General features: G+C 39.1%; 1 protein-coding gene across 5 annotated transcripts in view; it reads left to right on the top strand.

Moving 5' to 3' along the window:
• The window catches only part of HMCN1 (hemicentin 1), a 194,535-nt gene that overhangs the window by 129,995 nt on the left and 37,761 nt on the right, over positions 1-26,779 (top strand). For 4 of the 5 annotated variants that reach the window (XM_021403997.1, XM_021403999.1, XM_021404000.1 and 1 more), the window contains 23 exons: positions 4,117-4,203; positions 4,620-4,811; positions 5,518-5,691; positions 6,859-6,972; positions 8,316-8,461; positions 10,031-10,181; positions 10,944-11,147; positions 11,885-11,998; positions 12,827-13,014; positions 13,514-13,610; positions 16,424-16,585; positions 17,631-17,744; positions 17,870-18,072; positions 18,298-18,379; positions 18,499-18,630; positions 18,856-19,005; positions 20,326-20,485; positions 21,074-21,198; positions 22,696-22,879; positions 23,046-23,143; positions 23,544-23,822; positions 24,406-24,596; positions 26,247-26,328. In XM_021403997.1, coding sequence (XP_021259672.1) covers positions 4,117-4,203; positions 4,620-4,811; positions 5,518-5,691; positions 6,859-6,972; positions 8,316-8,461; positions 10,031-10,181; positions 10,944-11,147; positions 11,885-11,998; positions 12,827-13,014; positions 13,514-13,610; positions 16,424-16,585; positions 17,631-17,744; positions 17,870-18,072; positions 18,298-18,379; positions 18,499-18,630; positions 18,856-19,005; positions 20,326-20,485; positions 21,074-21,198; positions 22,696-22,879; positions 23,046-23,143; positions 23,544-23,822; positions 24,406-24,596; positions 26,247-26,328 — 3,429 coding nt within the window. The remainder of the gene's footprint in view (positions 1-4,116; positions 4,204-4,619; positions 4,812-5,517; positions 5,692-6,858; positions 6,973-8,315; positions 8,462-10,030; positions 10,182-10,943; positions 11,148-11,884; positions 11,999-12,826; positions 13,015-13,513; positions 13,611-16,423; positions 16,586-17,630; positions 17,745-17,869; positions 18,073-18,297; positions 18,380-18,498; positions 18,631-18,855; positions 19,006-20,325; positions 20,486-21,073; positions 21,199-22,695; positions 22,880-23,045; positions 23,144-23,543; positions 23,823-24,405; positions 24,597-26,246; positions 26,329-26,779) is intronic. The other variant, XM_021403998.1, reaches the window with a different exon arrangement.

The raw sequence follows: 26,779 nt of genomic DNA, 5'->3' as shown, positions 1-26,779 counted from the left end.
CCAGATCAGTTCCCTGCTGGTTCACCACTCTAGTGAAAGGAAGATGACAAGAATCATAGAATGGCTTGGGTTGGACAGGACCCCAAGGATCATCAAGTTCCAACCCCTGCCACAAGCAGGGCCACCAACCTCCAGATCTGGTACTAGACCAGGTCTCCCAGGGCCCCATCCGGTGTGACCTTGAACACCTCCAGGGACAGAGCATCCACAGCCTCTCTGGGCAGCCTGTTCCAGCACCTCACCACCCTCTCTGTAAAGAACCTCCCTCGACATCCAACCTAAATCTTCCTCCTTGAGCTTAAAACCTTTCCCCCTTGTCCTGTCACTGTCTACCCTTGTAAAAAGTTGATTCCCCTCCTGTTTATAATCCCCTTTTAAATACTGGAGGGCTGCAATGAGGTCTCCTCACAGCCTTCTCTTCTCCAGGCTGAACAAGCCCAGCTCCCTCAGCCTATCTTCTCAGGGGAGGTGCTCCAGCCCTCTGATCACCTTTGTGGCCCTCCTCTGGACCCTCTCCAACAGCTCCACATCTTTCCTGTGTTTGGGGTCCCAGACCTGGACGCAGTACTCCAGATGGGGCTTCACAAGGGCAGAGTAGAGAGGGACAATCACCTCCCTCTCCCTGCTGGCCACCTCTCTTCTGATGGAGCCCAGGATACTGTTGGCCTTCTGAGCTGCAAGACCACGCAGCTGGCTCATGTTCAGTTTTTCATCCACCAGGACCCCCAGGTCCTTCTCCGCAGGGCTACTCTCAAGGAGTTCTTCTCCCAGTCTGTATACGTATCTGGGATTTCTCTAACCCAAGTGCAAAACCTTGCACTTCGCTATGTTGAACCTCATTAGGTTCATATGGGCCCACCTTTTGAGTTTGTCAAGGTCCTTCTGGATGGCATCCCTTCTTTTTAACCTGTCAACTGCACCACTCAGCTTGATGTCATTGGCAAACTTACGGAGGGTGCACTTGAGCCCATCATTGATGTCATTGATGAAGATGTTGAAGAGCACCCATCCCAAGACAGACCCTTGGGGGACACCACTTGTCACCAGCCTCCACCTGGACATAGTCCCATTCACCACAACCCTCTGTCTGTGGCTTTCCAACCAGTTCGTTATTCACCGAATATTCCACCCCTCAAATCCATATCTCTCCAATTTGGAGATAAGGATGTGATGGGGGACCATGTCAGTGGCCTTGCAGGAGAGTGAGTGGTCAGGGAAATAGCACTATTTCTTTTGGCACCATCCTGAATTTAAGCTGATTTAAAGTTGAAAGAAAACTGTTGCCCCAGAAAACCACATTAAACTATATCTGTGAATCTCTTGCACCTTATGCTTGAAGGCAGAAGGGTGCAACCACTTGTGATGATACTCATGAATTAAGACCAGCACTGTTGTGCAGAGCTGGTTATAAAGTGTGTAACTGAGTTGTGTGATGATAGTAATCTGTTGCAACAAAGATGTGAAGAAAAATCCAGGACCTACAGGGAAATTAAACACTGGGGCTGGAGTCTTAGAACAGATCTGCGATTAATATTGTAAAGCACATGAGATAAGTGTAGTGGGCGATCCTAGCCTGTTATAGAAGCTCAGCAGGCTTTTTAGATGGCTGTTCAGAGCCTGTAATGTGTAATTGTGTCACATTATTTATTTTTAATTTTTTTTAAATTTTATTTATTTTTAATTTTTTTCCCCCCAGAAAGTACTGGTTTAGTAGCTATTTATTATTTCTATCAGTAATTACCAGGACTGATAGAAAGTGTCTTGCTGCATTATTATATAGAATTTGCCAAAAGTTTTTTTTTCTCCAAGGTGCTGAGTGTTACCAGTTTCTCTTGCCTTCTGTGTGTGATAATTTACATTCATGTCAGTTCATGTTTATTTGATGAGCTCATGGGAATGTAACTCTGGTAGCATGGAAGAGATGGATAAACACTGAAAAGCATTCGTTACTGTACTGTTTTCTTTGGAGTTTTTTAGTAGCAGGGTGTTCATGAGGGTTCAGGAAATTTCTCTTGCACAGGCTTTGTAGAGGCTTTGCTTGCCTTGAAGAAAAATGCTCTGTGAAGGTGATTTCAACTGGGCTTAGTGGAAAATTCCATTGTTCAATCTCCTCTTCCCTCTCTTCCCTCCCTCCCCCCCCCAAATTTCTTTGTTTTTCTAGAGGAAAGTTACAGGAATGTGGCCTAATGGCCACCATTATATTCACCAGCTCATTGTAAATAGGAACCATACAGAGATATCACACTGTTGTCTGAATTAAGGTAGGAGGTGCAACAGGCCAGCCCGTTTGCATGCGAGCTTGGTGTAATTAGCCTAGTACTTCTGTATTTGCAGAACATTTGTTGTGACCTTGTCATAGTTCTGAAATTAATATGCCGACAACCTCCTGTGTTATTTTGGGGCCAAAGCCATGAGTTCCTCTGTTATTTATGAATAATTTCTTACCAGATGTAAGTCCAGTAATGACCTTTATGATCTTAGATTATATTTTCTCCCATCTAATTCCTCTACCCATTGATGTGTTTGTCTTGCTACAGAAGGGAATTTGGTCAGAACTGCATCAGAAGTTGATAAGAGTGCCAGCACTGGCCATGTCTTCATGCATGCAATGTTCTGGTACTGCTGCTCTCACCAAGTGTCCAGTACAGAAACCAACTTTTAGCCATCTGAAGTAGCATCTTTGCCATTCCAATCATCAAGTGAAATTCTAAACATCTTTTATTTTTTCTTCTTTGCTCTAGCTTGTATTCTAGTGGAACATCCGATGTAGCATACTATTTTTCAAAGCTGAGAATGAATTTGCATATTATCGTGATTCTTATTTATCAAAACCTTTACTTCCAGGTTACTGGTACGTCACGATGCTTTGAATGCATTTTACTTCCTCTCTTAATGGGCCTTCTATCTAGGCTAAAAGTTTGCATTTTTTAGGGTTATTTAGGAGTATTGTCTGGCTGTGTAGTCCAGCAATTTTGTTATAAAGCTTTCCAAAATCTCTTGGAGATTGGGTTGCTTTCTGCTGATTACAAGCCTCCTTTTCATTGCATGGTAGTTCATGCCTACTTCATTTCTGGTGCCATCTTCCTTTGTCTTGAATCTACAAGTGCCTCTACTTTGAAAGAAATGGTTGATCTGAAGGTTTGTAGGTCTGGGAGACTCCTTGCCAGCACACTGGCAGTCTGGCCTCCCTCATCCAGTAACACGTTAGTCCATGTAGTCCCGGTGACCAGGATTCTTTGGAAACATCTCATGAAGTGATCAGTCATACAGTAAGAGTGTTCTTCTACACAGTTAGCTGTTTGGGATGTGGATAGGTATTTTTATTATATGGTTTTATCTTTTATTTTCTCAGAGAAACATGATTTATACTGCAGCAGGATGCCTTTATAACTGTGTAATGTGTTCAGCTGACTGTACGGCAGCTCTATTTGAATCAAACATATTTATGCCTTTATTCATTCACTTGGTGGTAATCTGTTGCATTGCTTTGAGCTTGCTGGTAAATAAAAAACACGTGGTATGTGAGCAGACAAGCTTTTTCTGTCCAATTTTTTTTTAATCAATCATTTCCCTAGAGTTCTAGATGAGTGCTTTCAACTAATGTTGGGAAACAAACAACTGTTGAACTTAAGCACATCATTTTGAGCAAATGAATCACTTGCTGCTTAATGTGAGTGAAAGAATTTGCTTACAAACTTATAAAACCTACTGGTGCATGAAATCAAACCTAGCCTCACTGGCAATACAAGTGTTCACCACCACTGTCCTGCTGACATTACTCAGAAATATGAGGAATACACCTCAGCACCCTGAAGCTCTCTCTAGCTCCTGAGACAGGCGATGGTGAGGTGAGTACATTCAGGGTTTGTGGTCCGCTCTTGTCCTTTTCATGGGCCAGTATGTTAAAGGGTGCAGAACAGAGGTATAGCTGTTGTCCTAGCAGGCTAACTCTACACTGGCTCAAATCTGGACTTGTTTCTGGTATATCTGAGCCATTTGTTGATTTATGTCCTTAAGGGAAGTATACCCTAACACATAGAGCATGAATAAATCCTTACTGTGCTTAAATTGTTTGTAAATAATACTTGCTGGTGTTGTCTCCTTATCTGATTCCAGTTCCTCCAGGGATTGTGGGTGAAAATAAGCAGGAAGATGTGAAAGTGAAAGAGAAGAACAGTGTTACCCTAACATGTGAAGTGATAGGTAAAAGTATATGATATTACTTACTACTTACCTTTACTCATCCCGTGGTCTCAGTTTTCACTGGTTCTGACCACGGTGTTTTGAGTACAATTTTCACTTGAGTGGAATTTCTAAATTTCAGGTTCAGCCTTTGTATGTGTGGCAGGAGAAGGCACATCTTGTTTTGAAGGTTGCATCAAGTGAAAACAAGAGATGCTATTTCTTCTGCCCTGTGTAATTTAAGAGGAGATATATATTACTTCAGGAGGTTCAAGGGCTATAGAATATGTATTCCAGAACATTTCACTAAAGAATATATTTTAAAAATGCATCCAAAACTGTATTTTTCTGTTATTCAGAAACCTTGGAATATTCTTCTTGGAATAAGCTACACAGCAGCTAATATTTGCAATTTTTTTTTTCTTTACTCCATTAAGGGAATCCTGTACCACAGATCACCTGGATAAAGGATGGGCAACCTCTAACAGAGGACAAAGATCACAAGTTTCTGTCCGGTGGACATTTCCTGCAGATCACCAATGCTGAAGTCTCAGACACAGGGAGATACATATGTGTTGCATCCAATACAGCTGGAGATAAAAGCAAAAGTTACAGTCTTAATGTACTTGGTAAGACAGCTGGACTGGCTCTTGTAGAAAAAATATTAATCTCAGAAAAAAATAATCACCTTGGGATTGTGTAGTCTTTTAATTATTTACCTGAGTGAATAAAGTTAATGGCTAAGTAAGTGATAAATAACTGTAGGTTGATAGAAACAGCAGTTCTGTTCTTTAACTAGTATAGAGCTAGAACATGCAGAGCTGTAACAGGTCGTGATCTGTATTGAATGAGCAGGATTGTATGTGGGCTTACTGTGATTCAAGGAAGCAGTATATGAAGAGTGCTTTTCAGTTGTTATCTTTTTGTGAAAGCTGCAGCCATCTGCAGTTTGCTTTCTTTCATGACAGTTATTGTGTAACTAAATGCAAACTATAGCGAGTTTGTTTTCCTCATCCTCATTTCCTGAGCACATACCTATCAGGTCTGCTGCTCAGAGGATCATCAGGCAGTGACTGCCAGCTGCTGTGCAAGAAGTGGCTTCCTGGTGACTTGTGTTTGACAAGAGCTAGGGGTGGATGGATTCCACCGACGTGGGTTGACCATTGACTTTAGGACAAAACATGAATCAGATTAGTGTTGTCTGGTCCTGGGTTTCACTGCACCTACTAAGAACACCTCCCAGCTACTTGAGGCTGGAACCAGATCGCTAGACTAAACAGAAAAATGGCTTTTCAGAGGGATCCTTCCTCTTGTTAATGATTTTGTTGCTCCTAGTGCCTCCAACCATTGTGGGTGCAGACGGCCATGGAAGTGCAGAAGTGGTCACTGTTATCCTCAACAGCCCAACATCTCTGGTTTGCGAGGCTTATTCATATCCTCCAGCTACAATAACCTGGCTGAAAGATGGTAAACTTTTAGAATCAAACAGAAATATCCGCATTTTGCCAGGTATCTTTTGTTTGTTCTTGTTGAGGAATAACATAATTCTTTATTCTTCTATTGCTTACTTACTGTCACTGATCTTTTTTGATAAACCAAAGGATGTGTTTCTATCAAGTACAATGTTTGTACTGTTTTTATGCTTCCAATCCCTTTCTTTTAAGTGCTTCACAATTAACTGACTCATTACTTACATTTTATTTGTATTCAGGTATTCATCCTGTTGTTCTGTAGAGATAAATGATGGCAAACAAGTTCATTGGAGTTACTAATGAATGTAAATAACTTGAAATTAAGTGTGGAAATGAACTAGATGGAGCGAGAGGGAAACAACAAAGCTAGTGAAAAAGAATGAAGTGGCATTTTTTCTGTGTGTTTAGTAGTTAGCCATTTCTAATTTGTGGAGCAACTGTCACCGGATACACCTAGGAAGTGGAGGAAAGGAAAAATCTGCACTTGAAATATGGAAGTAATGTATGAACATGTACTTTAGTATTATTAACTGCAGCCGTGCAGAGGAGGAGTGGTGCTGGTATTGATAGCGAGGAATGGGGCGACAATTACTAGGAATGCAGTCTGAAAAGAGCTGCACCCAAACTGAATAGTGATTCATCACTGAGAATTCAGGCAATATAAATCCTAAATAAACAAATCCTGTGGGAAGGAAATTGATGGATGTCAGTGTTGTAGAGATCACCTGAAGTCTTAAATCCAACTGGTCGTTCATTTTTACACTTTGTGTCCCATTGGGGCTGTTGCTCCTGTCTGTTGTCTGAAGGAAGTTACAGGGCTCTGTAGTATGAAATGCTACACTGAAGCAGAAATGCAGTTCAGAGGCTCACATCCACCACTTTCTGTTGAATAATCTGCACTTGTTTAGTCTCAGTGGTAAGGCCAGCTTTCCTTTTCCTGTGAATGAAGTGCAGAGTCCTACATCACTCCATTCTGTCTAAACATCTTCAAGAAGTTTTTTGGAAAAATCAATTTTAACAAGTTTTCCAAAAACCCATAAGCAGCAGGAATTGTGATCCAAAGCGCTCCTGGAGATTATGCACTCATAATTTATTGCAGAGCAAAATTAAGACCAAAGGATTGGAAATACGCTGCAAAATCATTTAAATAATAGGCCAGCAAGAAGGTCACTTAGATGCTATAAGGAGTGATCTTTTTTGGCAGGTGGTCGGACCCTGCAGATTCTAAGTGCTCAGAAGCACAGTGCTGCGAGATACACCTGCATAGCCACAAACGAAGCTGGAGAAACTTTGAAGCACTATGAAGTGAAAGTCCACAGTAAGGAAATGCTTCCAGTGTTAATTGTTTTTTGCATGCTTTTAATTGTGTTAACAGTCCTGGTGCACAAAAGGACTTCTCTTAGTTATTTTAGCAAACATCTGCATTTGGTTGTGACATTGCTTTAGGACAGGCACTGGAAAATGTAGCTGTTGTATTCTTTCACAAGTGCTGTTGTTGAGCCGCAAATCTGTGCGCCATCTGGGGGAAGATATTTAAGAAACGATGCACTTCAGTTTCTTTTGAGATTTTTGGTTATGATTTTCAAATCAGTCAAATGCAGCGCATTAGGAGGTGTGAGCAGAGAATCTCTTGAATACTGAAACTGTTTTAGAAAAAAAGAAGGGGAGGGGACCCCTAAATTCTAAAGGAAAAGTTTCTTGGGTAAGGTAATGTGGGAGATTTTAGTATATGCAAAAAAGCTCTCCCATTCAAGCCTTCCTGACAGCGCTTTGTCATTTGGGCATCTGTGCCTAATATTCTGTCTTAATGCTCAAGCTTTTCATTATGGGCCCAGTCAAGCATGGCTTCTCATCTCTCTCTCTCTCTCTCTCTCTCTCTCTCTCTCTCTCTCTCTCTCTGAATTTGCTAACTCTTCAGTTTGAATTGGAGTTTGATTTGCACCCTTACAGTAACCATACTGTTATTTTAATTACACAAAGTTCTTAATAAGGCCCTATTGGACTTGGAATAATGAGAAGAGAGTTCGTAATTGAAGTCTGTCTTTATAGCAACATAACATCCCCCACCCAGCCTCCTGCCAGTGCCATTCCAACTGTCAGTTATTATGGTAATGTAAGCATTAGGGAGAATTTAAAACTTCCCATTGGAAAAAAGAATGGAAAATGCTTTGAAGGCATTTACAGTAATTTAAAAGATATTCTGTGACCAGGATGAGGGGTTGCTTAAGAATTTTGAAATGTTCTGTTTTCATTCTGATTCAGAAAGAAACAAGATTTTGCAACGCTAAGGTTTCAGTGGAATGGAAATGCTGAGTTTTAACCACCTACTCTGAGTGTGGACTTCAGTTCAAACATGTTTCTGAGAACGTTAGTTTCCATTAAAGTGCTTTATAATGCGTGCAGTGCACTGAGCTTTGTAGAACTCAAGCCAAACGTGTAACAAAGCACTGTGGCTAGGTAAGGCTCTGGTAACTGCACGTCAAAAAATGCTGAATGAGGCTGAATTGCCTTAGCTCAGCCATGGGGAAGAGGCAGATTACAAGGGGAACGCTTGCTTTCCTCCAGTTATTGTCTGGTTTTTCCCTTTGCCCAGTTAATTTTGAAGTGCTGTGTAAGGCAGTCCTCAGGAAGGTATCTCTCCCTCCCCCTGTTTCTGTGCAGTTCCACCCACCATTAACAGAGGGGATGTCCCAGGGATGGGTCTTTCCCCTAAGGAGGTGAAGATCCAAATCAACCACAGCCTTACTCTGGAGTGTGAAGCATACGCCGTTCCTGCTGCTGCCATCAGCTGGTACAAGGATGGACAGGCCAGTCACAACCTTATTTGCTTCTAGTGGGTGGCTTTCCTATAGAAAAAGCTGCAGTTTTGTTACCACCATTAGTGAACATTTAAAATAAGGCTCACTTTACTGCTGAAGTCAGCAGGAATTCATCTCCCCTCTGCTCCTGCTGGTGGAATCACACCTCACATCTTGTTTGCTGTTGGCCAGATCTCTGCAAATGGTCACTTGTGTTTCAGGGTGCTTGGGTTAGGGTGCAATGGAAACAGCAGAGCTGGCATTCCTAGGGCCTGCTACTGGCCTGTGTGTTAAGGGGGGAGCACCTAGTCCAAAAGCAGCACCCAGTGGTATTTCCACATGCTGCTTTACTCTTGTTTGGGTTCCCCAAGGCCTTGTTGCAGAGCAGCCCTGTGCTTGGTTCCTTGTAGTGCTGCCCTTACACAAGTTGCAGACAGCCTTCCACTGGGTGCTGGCAGGGTTCCTGAAGCTCCTGCCATACGCAGCCTTCTCAGTGGCCTCACCCTGAACAAGGAGCAGTTTTAGGGTCTGCTATAATTGACTGTAATTAACAAAAGCAGTGCCACTCTACTGTAAGGAAGGGGAACAAAGCAGTTCTTGCTTGGCTTTTGGCAGGCCCTTGTGTGGCCGACAGCTGCAGCTCTGCAGCAGGACCAGCTCTCTGGATTTATTGAGTGTGCAGAAACAGCCTGGTGTCACAGGAGAGGCTGCGTGTGCACTCTGCCTAGTCTGAGCATCTGCTGGCATTCTCGGCCCTCCTGGGTGTGCTGTTTCTGTTGCCAATGAGAAAGGGCCCCAGAAAGGACAGAGGCTTGCTGCTGCCACCAAAGCAATGGGTCCTCCAGCAGTTTTTTCCTAGGGTCACCCTGGGAAAGAGCTTTCATTCACATCTGTAGACTGAATTGTCCTCGGCAGGCAATGTATTGTGAGCTGACTCCCTAGCGTGTTCCATTTTCATTACTGAGAGATACAGGCTACATTTCTGCAGTCCCTGCTGTCACGAGGGATGTAACTTGTAGGGACAGGACCACTAATCCTATGTGTATCTTTACACTGCTGCAGTGTGAGTTTTATGTTCATGCCGTGTCCTCACTGGGCAGCAGGTCTTTGTGGTCACATGAATGTAGGACGAGCTAGATCAGGCTGTGAAGCTCACAGAAGCCTGCTTTCCATCATCGTGTAGGAGGGAGAGATGAGAGGAGAGCTGGGCTTGCTGCTGTCATGCAGAGGAAAGCATTCCTTCCTCTGCACTACCGGTGGCCAGGGATGCCATCCCAGGGGCACCTGGCTAGGGACCGTGCCCTAAGTGATGTCCTAAGCAGCTGCTTCCTTTGCACGTATTGGAAGTGGGCCTTGCTGGCAGGATTAACAGAAATTGAAAGATGTTCTGATGTTAGTGTTGTCAAAGCAGAGGGAACAACAAAAATAATGTTCTTACTGCCAGTACAGTACCTTAGGGAAGGATTCTGAAATGATCTGAATTTGACCAACAGGGGTAATGCCATACTACTTCTGCAAATATGTTTACTTCTAATTTATAATTTGTGTGTTAATAATTTGTGTAAAATTACATTACAGCCTCTTAAACCAGATGGTCGTGTCATTATCCAAGCCAGCGGCCGTACTCTGCAGATTACAGAGGCTCAAGTTTCAGATACCGGACGTTACACTTGCCTGGCATCCAATATTGCTGGAGAGGATGAAGTGGAATTTGATGTAAATGTACAAGGTAAACAGAGTCAGCAAATAACATGCTTATTTTTTGGTAATCTGAGCTTATTTTTTTTAATGTTCTGGGATGTTGAAATTATAAATAATTTTGTGTTCTTTAGACTTTCTTTATCTAATTCAGTCCTTGAGTTCTGTGTAATTTTTGTCACATACATTTTGTTCAGGTTTAAGAAATACACTATTTGATTCTTTCATGAGCTGTGACGTATACAGTTCTTCCGAAGTTAGTGGAATGACGTCATAACTGATCTTTCTCTCAATTACATAAAAAAAAATAGCTTACAGTAAATCATCATATTTTATTCCCTTTACTGAGTACTTAGAGGCCCAAGACATAAGCATCCCGTGTACTTACGCAGCATTTAAGTACAAGCGTGTACACACTTACTTACACAGCATGTAAGTATAAGAAGACAATCATTTGTCGTTTCTCAAAATTTAGACAAAATTAGAACTAAATTGAAACCAGTTAGTTTACTACTTAAGTAATTATTGTTGATTAATACCTTCTGTGTTTTCTTATCAGATCTTCTTGCATTGTTGTTTATTAGCCTCCAGAAAATGTTCAGTGGATTGCTCAGTTTTTCATTCTGAGGAAAAGAACTAGAAATTTCCTGGCAAATCTGGATGGGGGGAGGTTAATCTAATACAATTAATATTTATTACTGCTACTTAACAACTACAGTGTCTTTTCATCTCTTGAATTCATAGCTAGTGATTTCTACTGTAAAATTCTAACTTCTTCCATCCTTGATCAAAGTTCCTCCTAGTTTCCAAAAGCCTTATAGAGGATGGGAAGCTGGTAACATGGTAGATACAGGAAGAGGTGGAGAAAATAAAGATGTGATTGTCAACAATCCCCTTTCTCTGTACTGTGAGACCGATGCCGTTCCTCCTCCAGTTCTTACGTGGTATAAAGATGGCTATCCTCTGAGCTCTAGCGATAAAGTACTGATATTACCAGGTGAGTATTAAAATATGTCACACTGAGACCTTAAGAAATGGTGTTAGTACTAGCAATTACATGGTTATAATGTTTCCCATTCAGCACATCATGTTAATGTTCTTTTAGGCTTTATTGACTGGAGAATTTTATTTCCAGCACTCAGACTTATGCAGACTGTTTCCTTTACTCATTTAAAATGTAGTCCCTAAAATACTGTGAATATGAGCATTGTGTTGAAACATAAAATAAAAAGGTATCTTCTCTCTGATGTGCTCCTGATTTCTGTAATCACAGTTAAAGTAGGAAAGCCTCTCAACCAGGGACAGAGGCATAAAAATATTACAGTAGCAGAATGACCACAGGCTTTTACTTAACTTCATATGGAAAAGAGAGAGGGGTACTTACCATGCCGAGAGCACAAAAAGGGAGGCCTTTTGTGCAAAGGATGGTTTTGGATGGGGTGTGTAAAGTGCTGTGGTGGGGATAATGTCTGACTGCTTATTACTGGGGAACATCATTCTTTTCCCATGGAATTAATTACTCTTTTCTAACATTTCAGTATGAACATTCCTGAATTCCAAGTATCTGTCAATAGAGAAAGTAGCTAGGAAATAAAAATCCTTAGCTACTTGTAATTCAGGGAAAATGCTAACCATTTATGAATTTGCTTGCTCAGGTCGCTAGTGTAAAGTGTTATATAAATGATGGAAACTGCTTGATTTTAAATGTAAATCTTGAATGCATTTTCCTTCCAGGAGGCCGAGTGTTACAGATTCCACGGGTGCAGGCTGAAGATGCTGGGAGATACATGTGTGTGGCAGTAAATGAAGCTGGAGAGGATTCCATTCATTATGATGTCCGCGTGCTCTGTGAGCTTTCCTGCTTTTCTTATTTTGTTATATTTATGTCAGATACTAATTTTGTAGAAATAGAGTGACATGAAAATGGTGGTAATGTTTCTATTTTTGTATGTTTTATGGGTTATTGTGATAAGAACTGAATTGCAATAGCACTATCACACTTGACGGTAAACAGAAGTGTATATCAAAGTCCTGTTTTTATCTTGGTTTTTTTTTTTTTGTTCCCTATCCATTTTCCAGGTCAAAAATCTGACTTATACTTTTATCTTCCCTTATTTTCATCATTATTTTCTAAAATATCTGCAAAACTCTCAGTCATAAGGGAATTGATGATTCAGATAAACCAGTGAATGTCTGAAGTCTATTCTGTATGATCTGTTCAGATCTATTTACAACTATTACACAGAAAGATTTTCTAAGTTGCTTGCACTGTCTGTTGATATAGTTGAGGTTTTTGCCTTGGGAAATGCTTGTTTCTGTACCTCTATTTCTGTATCAGTCACTGAAAGTACTGAGTTACTGTTAGGAAATGTTCTCCTTGTAAATCCTCCTTTGTTCTGACATCAAAGAACTTGACTGACTGTCTGGAAAATGAGTTTTCCCCTCTTCTTTATGGCTGCTGTGAATAAGCATAGTTCTTCTGCTGTCCCCTGAGATACATTGATTTGATTGATTGAACAATTCCAGTTGAAATATTCTTGGGATTTAAATATATTTCAGTGTATTCAGCGAGGGTTTCACTATTTCCTTTGCAGAAACAGGCTCTGACATCTTAAAAAGAATGCCGCTGGGATGTGCTGAGTCACAGCATTCTTACAGTGTTTTGCTCTTTTGTAGTACCGCCATCCATCAGTGGAGCAGATGGTGATCTACCTGAAGAAGTGAATGTACTTGGGAACAAGGTTGCAGTGATGGACTGTGTCACAAGTGGCAGCCCTTCTCCAAGCATCACGTGGCAGAAGGACGGCCACCTCCTAGCAGAAGATGACAAACACAGCTTTTTGTCCAGTGGAAGAAGGTTGCAGGTAGCTCTAAGTGAATCCTCAAGTGATGTTTATCATCACAAACAAAAATCACTGATAAAGACAAAAAGAAGAGCTAAATTCTCTCTGTTTTCATAGCATGATCTAGGACTATAATATAAAATGCAAGAAAATTTAAAAACTGTATAGAACATTTTTATTTCAAATATTTTGTGAATAGTAGTTTTGTTGTTAATTTTCAATGTACTTAATGTGAAAGATAGTACATTGACTTTTCTGGAGGTTTGAGATGCACAGACTTACAGAAGAGATCCTGAAAGCAGTAGCATCAGTGGAAGATGCATCAATTCTCAGATAGACTTCTTCCAAACACTGCAAAGGTCTTAGCCAAAAAATAAAAATCAGATGAAAAAAACATTGTAGGCTTGTAAGCCCCAAATGCCTTGAGGGGGGCCTTTGGAGAGTCCCCACAGTTTTATTTATTCACAGTAAGTTGTCTTATATGTACTATCTCAGCAGCAGTCTTGTTTCTTTTTCTTAGATTTTGAATTCCCAAATAACAGATACTGGCAGGTACATCTGTGTTGTGGAAAACATAGCTGGAAGGGCCAAGAAGTATTTTAACCTGAACGTTCATGGTAAGTGTAATAACCTACAATTTGCTGATTGTTTTGGTTTTTTTTTCAAATGTTAGTTCAGTTTTCATGTGTTAATTTTAGCAGAGTGCTTAGGCACACGCTTAGCTTTATGCATATAAGTCAACTTATTGAGCATACTGGAAATTCTCTTGTACTAGAAATCAATTACAAGTTTGATGTGCCGTGGCATCTTCAGCTCTTTATATGTATTCCACATAAGTGGAAATCATTGTTGTGTGTGTGCTCTGTGTAGATTGCGAAGCCCTGTAATCATGAAGCATAACCAGGTTGGATTACAGCCTGTTTTGATTTCTTTATGAAAAGTATTTTCTGAGAAAGTTATGATTAGAAATATTACACAAAGATATGGCCATTGTAAAAGCTTGTGTTTTCTTTGTTTCCCTTTCTAAGGTTCCCTTCTGTTCTTTTTTTGTTGTTTCTGTTGCTTTTAACTGTGGTTAAGATAAATTTTAGCATTCAATGTGACAAGTCTAAACGAATATAGTCTAGAAATTTAAACATTTTCCATATTTGTAAAAGAAAGACTCTCTACCTAGGTTAACTCTGATTCTTCACACAGCTTTTAACTTTCCATTCTGAACTGAAAATCATGTAGGCACTACTTCCACAAAATCATCAGCACAGTTACATTTTAAAACATACCAAGGAGTACTTGCAGCTAAGTTTGTACCTATTTTCATAGTACTCTGGAGACATAAAATCATGGAATGATCTGGGTTGGAAGACTTGAAGATCATCTAGTCTAACCCCCAGAGTCTTCTACGTGTTATCCTTGGATAATTTTTCACATCCTTGTTAGCTAGTTAATCTGCTGGTTACATCCTAGACAGAAGACAAGTGCTGTCTTCTCTATCATATTTGAATGTAGTCCCATAGTCCAAGGAATTTGATAGTTTAGGTTATTATATACAGAAGAAATAAATATTTCATATGAAGGAAATGAAACAAATTTACAGTGCTTTTTTCTACACAGTGATACGTTTAGCCAAAAAAAACAGTGTTGTCATGGAAAGAATTTGCCCTTGAGTCATTTCTGAGGCATTCTTTGCTTTCATTAGTCTACCCAGATTTCCTGATGTTTGAGCTTTGTTTTTAAATTAAAATATTTTTATTTTCTTGACATTTGAGTTTGAATTTAAACTTGTTTTTCTTTGTTTATAATAGTCATAGTCTAATGGTGTTATTTTAAAATAAATATTTGTATGACACTTCAGATTCCAGCTCAGCAATATTACTTAGGACTATTAATCTTTGAAAGCAGTTTCATTTGAAAAATCAGACTAATGGTCTCAGGAAAGGACGACTCAAGGTGAAGCACTTTTGTATATTTCAAATATAACTGCTTTCATAAGATTAAATGAAATATTAAGAATGTTCCTTAATAAGTTGAAAAATTCATTTATTTTCTCAAGGGCGAGTAATAAAACTAAAATAAAAACTTCCAGAACACTGAAAATAAGCATCTAGTTTTAAAATCTGTCTCTAATACATGATAAGTAGATAACTTTTTCTGTGAATTGAGCCTATTATTTGTGCAGGTACAAGTACGTCTACATGTGCTGATTACCTGGGTCACATTTTTGAGTGCTCTCTACATGTGGCAGAAGCTTGCAGAATTTGAAATGTACCACTTACATAGTCTAAGCAAAGTTAATTAAAAGTTAGTTTACATTTGGCCTTGCATATTTAATTTCACTGCCAATAATCACATCTGTGGGAAAGTAGCTGTACAAGTAAATAAATATAAATATCTATAAAATGTCATCAGATCAGAATTCTGCATTTATTCTAGTGAAACATTTTATACTGATTATCAGAGAAATAACCCTCAGTTACTCCAAGTTGAAAAATGTGGACTGAATTCTCCCATTTACATCAACTCCACTTGTTTCTGTAGTGTCACAGAGGAGCAATAAACTTGGCTTAATGACTGCTTTGTTTCATTCAAGTGCCAGAAAGCATCTGGAATATTTCTGGTGAATGCGGTCCAAAATACATTAAAATTTCTGTCTTTGAAGAAGAGGATTCCATGTGTCCTTTGGAATGATTTTTCCACACAATAGAGCCCAAAGCATGCTTCTGCTTTGCTCTTAAAGTGTTTTATATTATCCACGCTGCAAAAACATGGAAACTAAAACTTGGGACTTATTAAAAGGAAGAGATTTACAATAATTTCATTTTAAATAGTTCTTGTAGAAAGGTCAGATGTCAAAGTATTCTTGTCTTTAAAAGTATTGGGACTTGGAAGCTTAAAAATGCACCATTGGAACAACGTATATGTGCAAGAATTTTAAACTGTTTAGCCCGCTATTACACAACAGGTTTTTCTGATTAACAAAAAAAACTCTGGACCATATCAGAAGGAAGCATTTTTGGTTCTCTATAATGTGAAATTAGAATATTTCAGAAAGAGCATTAACAATACAATCTCAACAAGAAATGGTACTTAGCCCTTCTATATATCTTGACAGGATGAAATTTAATCAGTCCTGCCCTATGTAGCAAATGTCCTGTGAGAAAAGTCTTTGAAAATTGATAATACTTTGATGAGGGATTATAGGATGTACTGGTCACTTAGCCTTTGTAAATCCCAAGCAGAGTAGGATTACAGATGAAATTGTTTCCAGATTCATCCAAAAAGCAGAGGATCCATTTGCAGAGTGTGAAAGATTTTTGTGACATGGCCCTTTGACAAAGCTCAGCAATTCAGCTTTGTATTAGTAAATCAGGATTTTGCAGAATATTGTTTGTTGATCCTGTGACAAATGCTTGTAATGCATTTCTCTCTGCAGTTCCTCCAAGTGTTGTTGGTGCTAATCCTGAGAATTTGACTGTTGTGGTGAATAATTTCATCTCGCTGACTTGTGAGGTTACTGGCTTTCCGCCTCCTGATCTCAGCTGGCTCAAGAATGGAAAACCTATCAGCTTGAATACTAACACTTTTATTGTGCCTGGTGAGGAATCTCAGCTATTTCTACAGCCTTTGGACTCAACTTCAGTCTGTTTTGTGTTGATAAGTGTGACAGCCATTTATGGAGCCAGTACATTTTTAATATTGCTCCAATGAGCAGACAAGACACTTGACCTACTGTGTTTTTAAAGCATGTACTGATGTCTTGGCTATTGGATGGGCTCACTTCTAAAGAAAGCCAGCTCAGACTGAAAGCACTGAAATAAATGGTGGGAAAAAGACTAGCAGGCAAATCACATAACAGAAATCCTCTGAGATACTGACTGAAGTTGAATCACTGATTCACCTTTCTAAGAAACAATTGGAAGTAGTGATGTGGGCTAGGGTGAATTCTGCTGGCTTAGATGACAAAGACTTGATGACTCTCCCATTGACTGCTGTGGGAAATGGGGTTAACTGAACTCTCAGGAAGAAATCCTTGCATTCTGAGATCTCCTTACCCATTCAAAGCCCCTCACTCAGTGGGATTTCATGGTACCTGTGTGCTCCTGCTGTGCATCTTCTGCCTAGGATATCTCATGCAGATCACTTGTTGGGATGCTCAGTCCTGTCCTGCAGCTGTTATGTGGCTGGGGGTCTGCATTACAGCGTAGACTAAAGTGCAGTTTTGTAAATTGCTTAATGGCAGTAGAGACACTGTGCAAATTAGTGATGTAGGCACAGACAATAGCTTCAGGGGTAGAGACAGCAGAGACTAGGGGATAAAGGCTGGGATAGTGATGGAAGTAGGGAGAAGGAGCATAGTTAAGTTAGCAGAGAGGATTTAGCAGCCACAAAATAAACAGATCTAAAGGGAGTATTAGCAGTCCAAATGTAAAAGCATCAGTGAAATCTATCCTAAAATTTTATTCTTTGACTTTTTTAATGGATTGATGAACCCCAGAAAGCAATGACAATGTGTTGCATTTTTGAATCTGAGGTTAGTGTAATGCTTATGCTCAATCTGTTGGGGACACAATTCTAAGAAAGCTTTTGAAACTGGGACCATAACCACAGAATATATCTCAGGACTTCTGCTTTTACCTCAGGTGCTCGGACTCTGCAGATTCACCGAGCCAAACTGTCAGATGATGGTGAATATACTTGTATTGCAAGAAACCAAGCTGGGGAAAGTCGGAAGAAGAACTTCCTAACTGTCCTTGGTTTGTTTGTTTTTCTTTTTTTTTAATTGTTTTCCTAAGATAAAATGCAGTAATTTTGGTTTTTTTTAGGGTTTTTTTTGCATTCACAGAAATAAGGCAGAAATAACTCTGAACTTATTCTGCAGTCCCCCCAAGCATCAAAGACCACAGTGGAACCTCACTGACAGTGTTCAACGTGAGAGTTGGCACCCCAGTGATGTTACAGTGTGAATCCGGTGCTATCCCACCACCAGTCATCACCTGGTACAAGAACAGGCGTATCATTTCAGAGTCTGCAAATATGGAGATATTAGCAGATGGGCAAACACTGCGAATCAAGGGCGCAGAGGTAGGTAGGCTTGTGGGATGCTGCATCTGCCACTACTGTCAGGTGATTATTTTGTTCTTTATGGGTGTATCCTACTATCTGAATGTGGGAGATACATTTGTTGGAGGCCTTTCATTCTTTGAAAAGAATTTTGAGCTGGCAAAGGCTATTAATATCTCTATACTATAGCATTAAAATAAGATCTACATAGTAAGGTGGCTTTTTTTTTTATTATTTTTATTCTAGGTTTCTGACACTGGCCAGTATGTGTGCAAAGCCATAAATATTGCAGGGCAAGATGATAAAAATTTCCATCTTAATGTTTACGGTGAGCACGCTCCACACTATCTGCAGTATTTATTTATTATAATGTCATAGACATTGTAGAGTAGACAATTAAAAATCATTTTACAAAAATTAATCTTACTGCTTCCATTCAATTTATAGTGCCACCAAATATAGAAGGCCCTGAACAAGAGTTGATCAATGAAACAATCAGTAATCCTATTGCCTTCATGTGTGATGCTACTGGAATTCCTCCACCAACACTGGTCTGGCTTAAGAATGGAAAACCACTAGGTAACATTCTATCATGCTCTTTTCTGTTCTTTTGCCCCCCCCCATGTGGTACTGCTATGCTGTTTGCAGTCTGTTTTTTGTTTCTTCTTCATCTGTCTCTAGACAGACTCTCATGTTAACTGATTGGAATTTATTTTGTTTTGAAATTTTGATGGAAAAAATTTCCCAAGAAGTATTTACTCTCTGTGGCCCGTTTGGAATGACTACTTGTTTGTATATTTCCAGAGAACTCCAATTCTCTTGAAGTTCGTATTTTATCTGGTGGAAGCAAGCTTCAGATTGCTCGCTCTCAGCTTCTGGACAGTGGGACCTACACATGTATTGCCTCAAACGTAGAGGGAAAAGCTCAGAAAAGTTTTGTGCTTTCCATTCAAGGTAAGGCATATGAGTGCAGTGAGCAGAATTATCTAGTAATTTTTGAGTATGACCCTGTACCTGAGAATTGGAAAATTTGTATCAATATTTCTATCATTTGCAAGCAGCAGGAAAAATTGTTTGAAGATTATATTGTTACTCATAAACTTGCATGAAAAAAGAATATTCTTTACCTCTTAGTAGGAGAACTTTAAAACTGTTGGGAAGGCTGTGTTTTTTTGCTACTGATCACATCCTTCTGCCTGCTGAGAGCTGAAGCTACGCTGGTTGATTTAGTGTGGAACACATGGTTTCAGAAGCAGTTGCCTTTTTTTCCTCCTTAGCTAGTGGAAGGAGATAGGAAAGAAATATTGGCAGAATATTCTTATTTAAAAGATTATTTTCCCAGTCAAATGAGAGATCCTAAATTGTTATGGAATTGTCTATTTCTTGCCTCCCTGCACATCACTCTTACACTGCAACCACCTTTGCTTTCCTCTGTTCCTAATGACTCAACCCCATTAATTTGACAAGCCTCCCAGTGTTCAGTAAGACACTCCTTGCACAACATCTGCAGCTTTCTGCAGTCTTCCCTTGCTAGCAATTGCTGGTTGAGGAAACATAGCAGGAACCATGAGCTGAGTTTGCCAGCAGGTACGAATGTGACTGTTCCCCATCAGCAGGCCAAATAGAACTAGTTCAACATTGCAGTCATTCTCTAGGGATGTTGGTTTTTGTGTGTCCCTGCTTACCTGGGGGTAAGCACATCCCCAGTTTAGGAATTGAATATTAAGCTGCTTGTTTGATCACATTTGACTTAAGTTGCTTTAAATGCTTGAAACTTACTAGTGGGACTAGTCTTGACTTGATGAATAACATGATTCCCTTTCTTGGCAGTTGAGGTTGCTGGTTAGGATGGACTAAGTATGTAGCTGTTAAGGGCAGTGTAGCAGTCCTCATGCAGTATAGCATTTGACTAAGCATATGCTCAAGAGTTGAACAGGCATTTAATTGTTACAGCACCTTGTGATATTTAGTGAACTGGTATTTTGTTGTAATGTTAATGTTTTGTCATTAGCCAGCATTGTTTGAGCAGGTAGCTAGATATTGAATATAATGGCAAACATACATGGTTTTTGTAATATTGTAAATTAACGGCTTTCAGGAATGATGGAAGTGGCTTTAAATTTATCTTTGCAAAACCTTCTCTAGAAAATATTGTACTTTGTGTTGGAGGCACAATAAATGCTAGTACTCCTAAGCTACTGCAGTGTAACTTTTGTAGCTTAGATTATGTCTCTTGCTGAGGTATCTTCTCTTCCCTCCATCCTACATTCCTAGTTCCTCCTAGTATTGTTGGCTCTGAAATGTCTAGTGAGGTCGGTGTCCTCCTGGGAGAAAGCATCCAGCTTGTATGCAATGCCAGTGGAGTGCCCACGCCTGTTGTACAATGGCTTAAAGATGGAAAAACAGTTGCCAGTGATGATTTACGAAGAATAAGGCAAGTAAAAAAAATCAGTAGGCACTGAATCCTCTTCTTGTAGAATTTAAAACTTGAAGACTGTAAAGAGGGAAGTGTGAAAGAGTTTTGTTTTTTTTACACTCTGAAAAGAGTGTAAAGAGAGCCTGAGTCATGGGCTAGCCAGGTTAAGAACATCATCTCCCTGTTTAGTTTGTCATTCTAGTATGCTTTGTTACTACTATTTTTTTTTTTTTTGGTACTAAGAAGTATATAATATCTGTTTCTTTCTCAGTTAATAAGTTCCCACAAGTTCATCAGATTAATAAAATTTTATAAAGGTCTGTAAGTTTCATTAAATTCCTTTAGAGGGGAAAGACCTTGATGCTTTCCATTATTGGTTCTTCAAAAGTCCATTTGGAATTAAATTTTAGATAGTTGAATAGGATGTATCTAAGATAAACTTCCCACCTATCTCTAATAATAATAATTTGCAGAAAATAGTGGTTTTCTGGTGAAATTCCCAAGAAGATCGAGGGAGTTGACTTAAATGTACAAAATTGACTGGTTATTTGCCAGATCATAGTAATACATAAACAAACTCACTGTGTTTTATTACCTTCCTTGTAGAGTAGCTCCAGATGGCAGCACATTAAACATCTTCAGAGCTCTCACTTCTGATACAGGAAAATACACTTGTGTGGCTACTAATCCTGCAGGAGAAGAGGACCAAATTTTCAGCTTGAATGTATATGGTGAGTTTTCACAGACACAAAACTGAAATTTGGTCCATAATCCTATCTTTGTAAGCACTCCCAAGAGAGGGCCAAGAAATGAATGCCTGTCTTCACTGTAATACTACATGCATATGTTTCCAATTTCATGTACTGTAGATATCACAGCATATTACACAGGATATTCTTCAAATGACAAAATGATTGAAATTGCTGTTAAATGTGTTTTGAGACAAACAAAAATTAGTTCCTTTGTTGTATTTCATAATAGAGGAATTCTGCTTGTGGTGAATTTTTTCTTGTAGATATACACTCGGGACCGATTAGCCCTGGTACTGCTTTTTTGTTTATTAGTTAATCTGCATTAATTCTTGTCAAAGTACATTAGCAAAACCTGAGTAATATGTCAGGAAACTAATTGTTTAAGCTCTCCTCTATCCTGAGAAATTGCTTATTTAGCGTTTTAAAGAAATATGATTCAGTTTGGGATGAAATTCTTTGTACACAAAAAGACATATGGAAGACAACAGTCTTTACCCTTGGACTGTGTGCACATTTTATTTATTTAAAAAAAAATAAATGTGTTCCTGAAGTAGTGTGAGTAGTGTGAAAGAGTTAGCATCTGTCCCAGGTATACACTGAGACTCAGAATCAACGGGAATAAGAGTTTAACCAGAGTAGCAAGAGATGACCTCTAATATTATAATACAGAAAAAAAAACCACATTGGGTCTTTTTAGGACAGAAAGGCACTATACATCAGTGGGAGCTGTTTTGACTAGTTTGTATTGGCTGAGGCTTGAGCAATAACTAGCTTAAGTTGTCTTCTATCTATACAACTGTCATGGTGTGTGATGGGACCCTAAGTCAGCCAGAGCCTGGAGCTTTGTGTGCCTGGGCCTTTGTATAGTGAGTCCCTTCTTGCTCCCAAGACCAAAAGGCTTTCAAACCACAAAACCAAGCAAAAAGACAGCCAAAACTGATATTATGTTAGAATTATCATTCAGATTATTTAACCAGTCACTTCAAAGTTTTCTGTGTTTAAAAATCATCATCCTGTACATCCATAAGTCAATAAGCTGTCTTTCTTCCTGCATGACTCTAGCTTTCACTGTATTTAAGGTTTATTGAAGTAAACATGTTTAGCAGCAAACTGTAAATTCACATCTGGCTCTTAAGAGGTTCACTTGCTCCCTCCTGCAATTTCTTTCTTTTGTTGTGAGCTTCAGGCTCTGAGACCAAAGCTCTCCTTTGCTGCAGCCTGCACAAACAAATATAAGAGGGAGTGCTACTGTCATTCTACTATTCATCTGGTTTTAATTATGTAAATTAGTATGAGTGTTTATTATTATTGTTAGAGGTTTTACTGTTTAAAAAAAAAAGGGAGCCTCTTCTGATTGGAATGCTTGGACGTAAAGTGCAGGATTTCCTATGCTTTCAAGCATGGCAAGATTGCATATGTGGAGTGATTTTAAAATCCAGTCCTAATACCCTCCTTTTCAACATTTACAATTTGCAGTTCCTCCAACAATAACCAATAATAAAAATGAACCAGAGGACCTCACTGCCCTTTTGGACACCTCCATAAATATTGGATGTACTGCTACTGGAACCCCCTCTCCACAGATAAACTGGCTAAAGAATGGTCTTCCTCTGTCCGTCTCCTCCCGGATCAGATTACTGTCAGCTGGGCAAATTCTCAGGTTGGTTTTCACTTATTTTAACTAAACTGCCTTGGTGTTTTGCTCTATCAGCACAATTCTGCTAGCGCTGTTGGAAGCAAGAGTAAAATTTGACTCAAGCCATGCTGTGATAACAGTGTAATACTGTATTCCATTTACAGCTGAATTAAATTGATTTTCCCCTTAGACTTGTCCAAGTGCAAATATCTGATGCTGGTGTGTACACTTGCATAGCATCTAGCAGAGCTGGAGTGGACAACAAGCATTATAACCTTCAAATTTTTGGTAAGTTTCTTTGAAATGCTCAATGTAAAGGATCTATTACTCAGTCCTTTCTTAAACCTTCTTCAGTTTTCTTCCTCGCTAACACAAAGTTGCGGACATCTACAAAAGTGTATCAGACTTAAATAGAAAAACATTTACTTTGTAATATATACATATGTTTTTAATGGAAATTGTTTTAACCCTAGAAGAGTCCTTATTTGAGTTGGCACCCATAATGTATTGGGGTTTTTTTTAGAATGACTGATTATGTATAATCCTGTAGTGAATCTTAACTCAGTTACTTAACATAAATTTAAGGGGTGTGAGGAGATGCAGAAAGATAGCTGCATGCTGGTTTTTTTATATTCAGAATCAACTTCTGTGCTTACTCTGTGTGAATCAGATCTTTGTTTCTCTGCAGTACCACCAAGCTTGGATAATGCAAGAGGAACAGAGGATGTGACTGTAGCAAAAGGCAGTTCAGCTTCACTGAAGTGTTTTACTGATGGCACTCCTGCCCCTGCTATGTCTTGGTTTAAAAATGGACATCCTTTAAGCCTTGGAGCTCACCAGACTTCAAGTAACCAAGGAATGGTCCTTCATTTTGTAAAAGCGGAGATTGGTGACACAGGCAAATACACTTGTGTAGCATCCAATAAAGCAGGAGATGTCAGCAAGCACTTTTCCCTAAAAGTGCTGGGTAGGTGTTAACCTGTCTGTTGAACAAAATGTGAACAGTAGATGAGTATCTACTCAGAGCAACAATTTAAAAATCTCTAGGGAAAAAAAAGTATTTTCAAGAAACATTTTCTGTGTGAAATAAGTCAAATAATGGAAATGGAAGATAACTAAAGATGTGCAAGTAAAATAATATGTATTTTTACCCAAGATTTCAGGAGTACCGAAATATGCTAATTAATAGTAAACTGATTTACAAAGTAATCTGGTTTAAATATACAACTTTGGCTAGTAGAAATTCTACTTGACAGGTTGACAGCACAGCTAAAGGCATAACTGAAGGTATAACAGTTAAAGGGCTAATTCACTGATAATATGTAATACAGTTTTTTACCCGAGATTATGAAAGTAATTTCTAATATCTAATTTAATTTCACAAATATGCAGATTACTAGAAAGAGACAGGTGGAAATCCTATGAGATACTCATTTGAACAGCCAGAAATACTAATGCAGACTAATTTTGCAAGCTCTAACTACAAGTCTGTGAGTTAGGTTTTATAGGCTGTTTGAGTCAATAAACAGGGAGTGTTTTTTCTTCCGTAGAACCACCTCAAATCAATGGTTCAGGTCAACCAGAAGAGCTCTCTGTGATTGTCAACAATCCCCTTGAACTTCTTTGCATCTCTACTGGCATTCCGATCCCCAAAATCTCATGGATGAAGGATGGGCGCCCACTTCTACAGAATGACAATATTCATGTCCTAAGAGAAGGGCTTCAAATAACCAACGCTCAGGTAAAACAGCTGTTTTGAAGTAGTCTCAAACCGCAAACTCTAGAGAAGCATAGAGAATTGCCTGCTCTTGGGACCATCCTGACAGAGGTCCTAAAAACCTCTGTAAAGTTGTCCTCCTGCATGTGCAGTCGGAGGATGTGCTTTTCAAGACTTGCCTTGAAATTTTTTATTCAGAACAAGTGGTAGTATTATGGGTTAAGAGTGACCTAGCATTTCTGCCTCTTCTGAGCATTATTCAAGTTCATTTTGGAGTTTTGAAATTTCTTTATTTGTTCATCCTTCTTCACACATAGCTGAACTATCAAGGCTAGGCACTTGTGCCTTTTTGTGTTTATTTCTGGTTTTAACTATAATCCATTATAAGGTAATGTAATGTATTCTCTGTTGTATAATTATATTTTACAGAACCATTGTAATCTAATTATATATATAGTATAATCTGTATCTATAACGTATTTATGTTAATTTCCTGCCTATTTGACTCCTGTTACTGTTACTTGCTTTTCTTCTTTTGTTATTTTATAGCTCCTCCTCAGCCTTTCTCCTCTTTCCACTACCTCAGATTTGCCTGTTACCCATTTGCTTCTTGCGTGCATAGGCCATAGATTGCAGACAGAAAAACTGCCTTTGCTGTCATCTGTGTGAAAGTTAAAAATAACTAAAGACAATGGAAAGGCTTTCAGATTAATTCAGACATTTACAGAGTCCATGGAAAAATAACCTGTACAGAACTACTGTAGTCAGCCAGACTGGATGTCACCAAACACAAGGGGGGGGCGGGGATGTTTGTCTTTCAGGAAGATAGACTATCTGCTGTTGGTTTTGTTTGTCAAGTAAACACTTCTTGTCTTTATAATGAGAAGTTCACAGGAAAGAGAAAGCATAACGTTATTACTAAGGAGGTGTGCATAAAAAGGCTTCCTTACTACCCAGAATTTACTCTTGCATAGAAGGATACCTATAGCTGCTTCCATCTTCATGAATTGCCTGTTACAGAAAGTATCACAAAAAGAAGATGTATTTGCTGGAAGTGCATTATCCGTAGACTTTATAGTCTTTCTCCTGCTAAGCCATGTTTGCATAATACTATGGTGGTAGGAGATAGAGGTTTGCAGGAACTAGAGAAGACAAGGCTTCGTGGAGACCTTTCAGTATTTAAAGGCAGGCAGCCAGTGGAAAAGATGGGGAGAGACTCTTTATCAGGGAGTGCAGTGATAGGACAAGAGGTAATGTTTAAAACTAGAAAAGCTAAAAAACTAAAAAAAGGTAGATTTTGATATAAGGAGGAAGTTTTCCACTCAGAGGGCAGTGAGGCACTGGCACAGGCTGTGCAGAGAAGCTGTGGGTGCCCCATCCCTGAAGGTGCTCAAGGCCTCGTGGGATGGGGCCCTGGGCAGCCTGAGCTGGTGGGGGGCAGCCAGCCCACAGCAGGGGATTGGAATTGAATGGGCTTTAAGGTCCCACCCAAACCAAACAATCAATTCTGTGATTCTAAGAACTTTTTTCATTTCTTTTCAGGCTTTCCTTATCTATTGTCTTTACTTTTAACTGTTACGCTTTAAATTTTGCTGTCAACGTTTGTATTTTACTGTTTTTCTGAATTGTTCCCATATGCTGCAACTTTTACTGAAGTCATCCGTGCGTTTCCAGGTGGAAGATGCAGGAAGATACACATGTTTGGCATCTAGCCCAGCAGGGGATGATGATAAGGAATATTTAGTAAGAGTGCATGGTAAGTTTGAGGAATATTTCTTTCCTAAATTAAGCTGTAAACTACAAAGGTATGTATCAGCATCACATTTAACAGCTTACTTATTAAAGGAGAAATATGTGTTTTGAGAAAATGATATTATGCCACATGATAACTAACATTTCTGAATAAGGTTAACTCCTTTGACATGCAATAAAAAGGAAAAGTTCCACAGGATGCAATTCACACCTTCTGTTGTGAATAGGTTATAGATACTTGTGTTCTGCATCTTTGTTCAGCTGAATAGAATTTATTGTACTTATTAAAAAGTATAAAGTATACTGATATCTATGATCTTAGTTTTTCAGGAGAAAAAATATATGTATATTTAGAATACATTAAATTTAATGTTAGTTAAGGCAGTATAAACTTGTCTTCTGCAGTTCTGCAATACACTTCAGGTTTGTTCTTGAGTGTTATAACTGCCATGTTT

The sequence above is a fragment of the Numida meleagris genome, chromosome 7, assembly GCF_002078875.1.
Source record: "Numida meleagris isolate 19003 breed g44 Domestic line chromosome 7, NumMel1.0, whole genome shotgun sequence".
NCBI classification, from domain to species: Eukaryota; Metazoa; Chordata; class Aves; order Galliformes; family Numididae; genus Numida; species Numida meleagris.
Note: the sequence above shows the minus strand (reverse complement) of the source record. Positions and strands in the feature narration are given on the sequence as shown.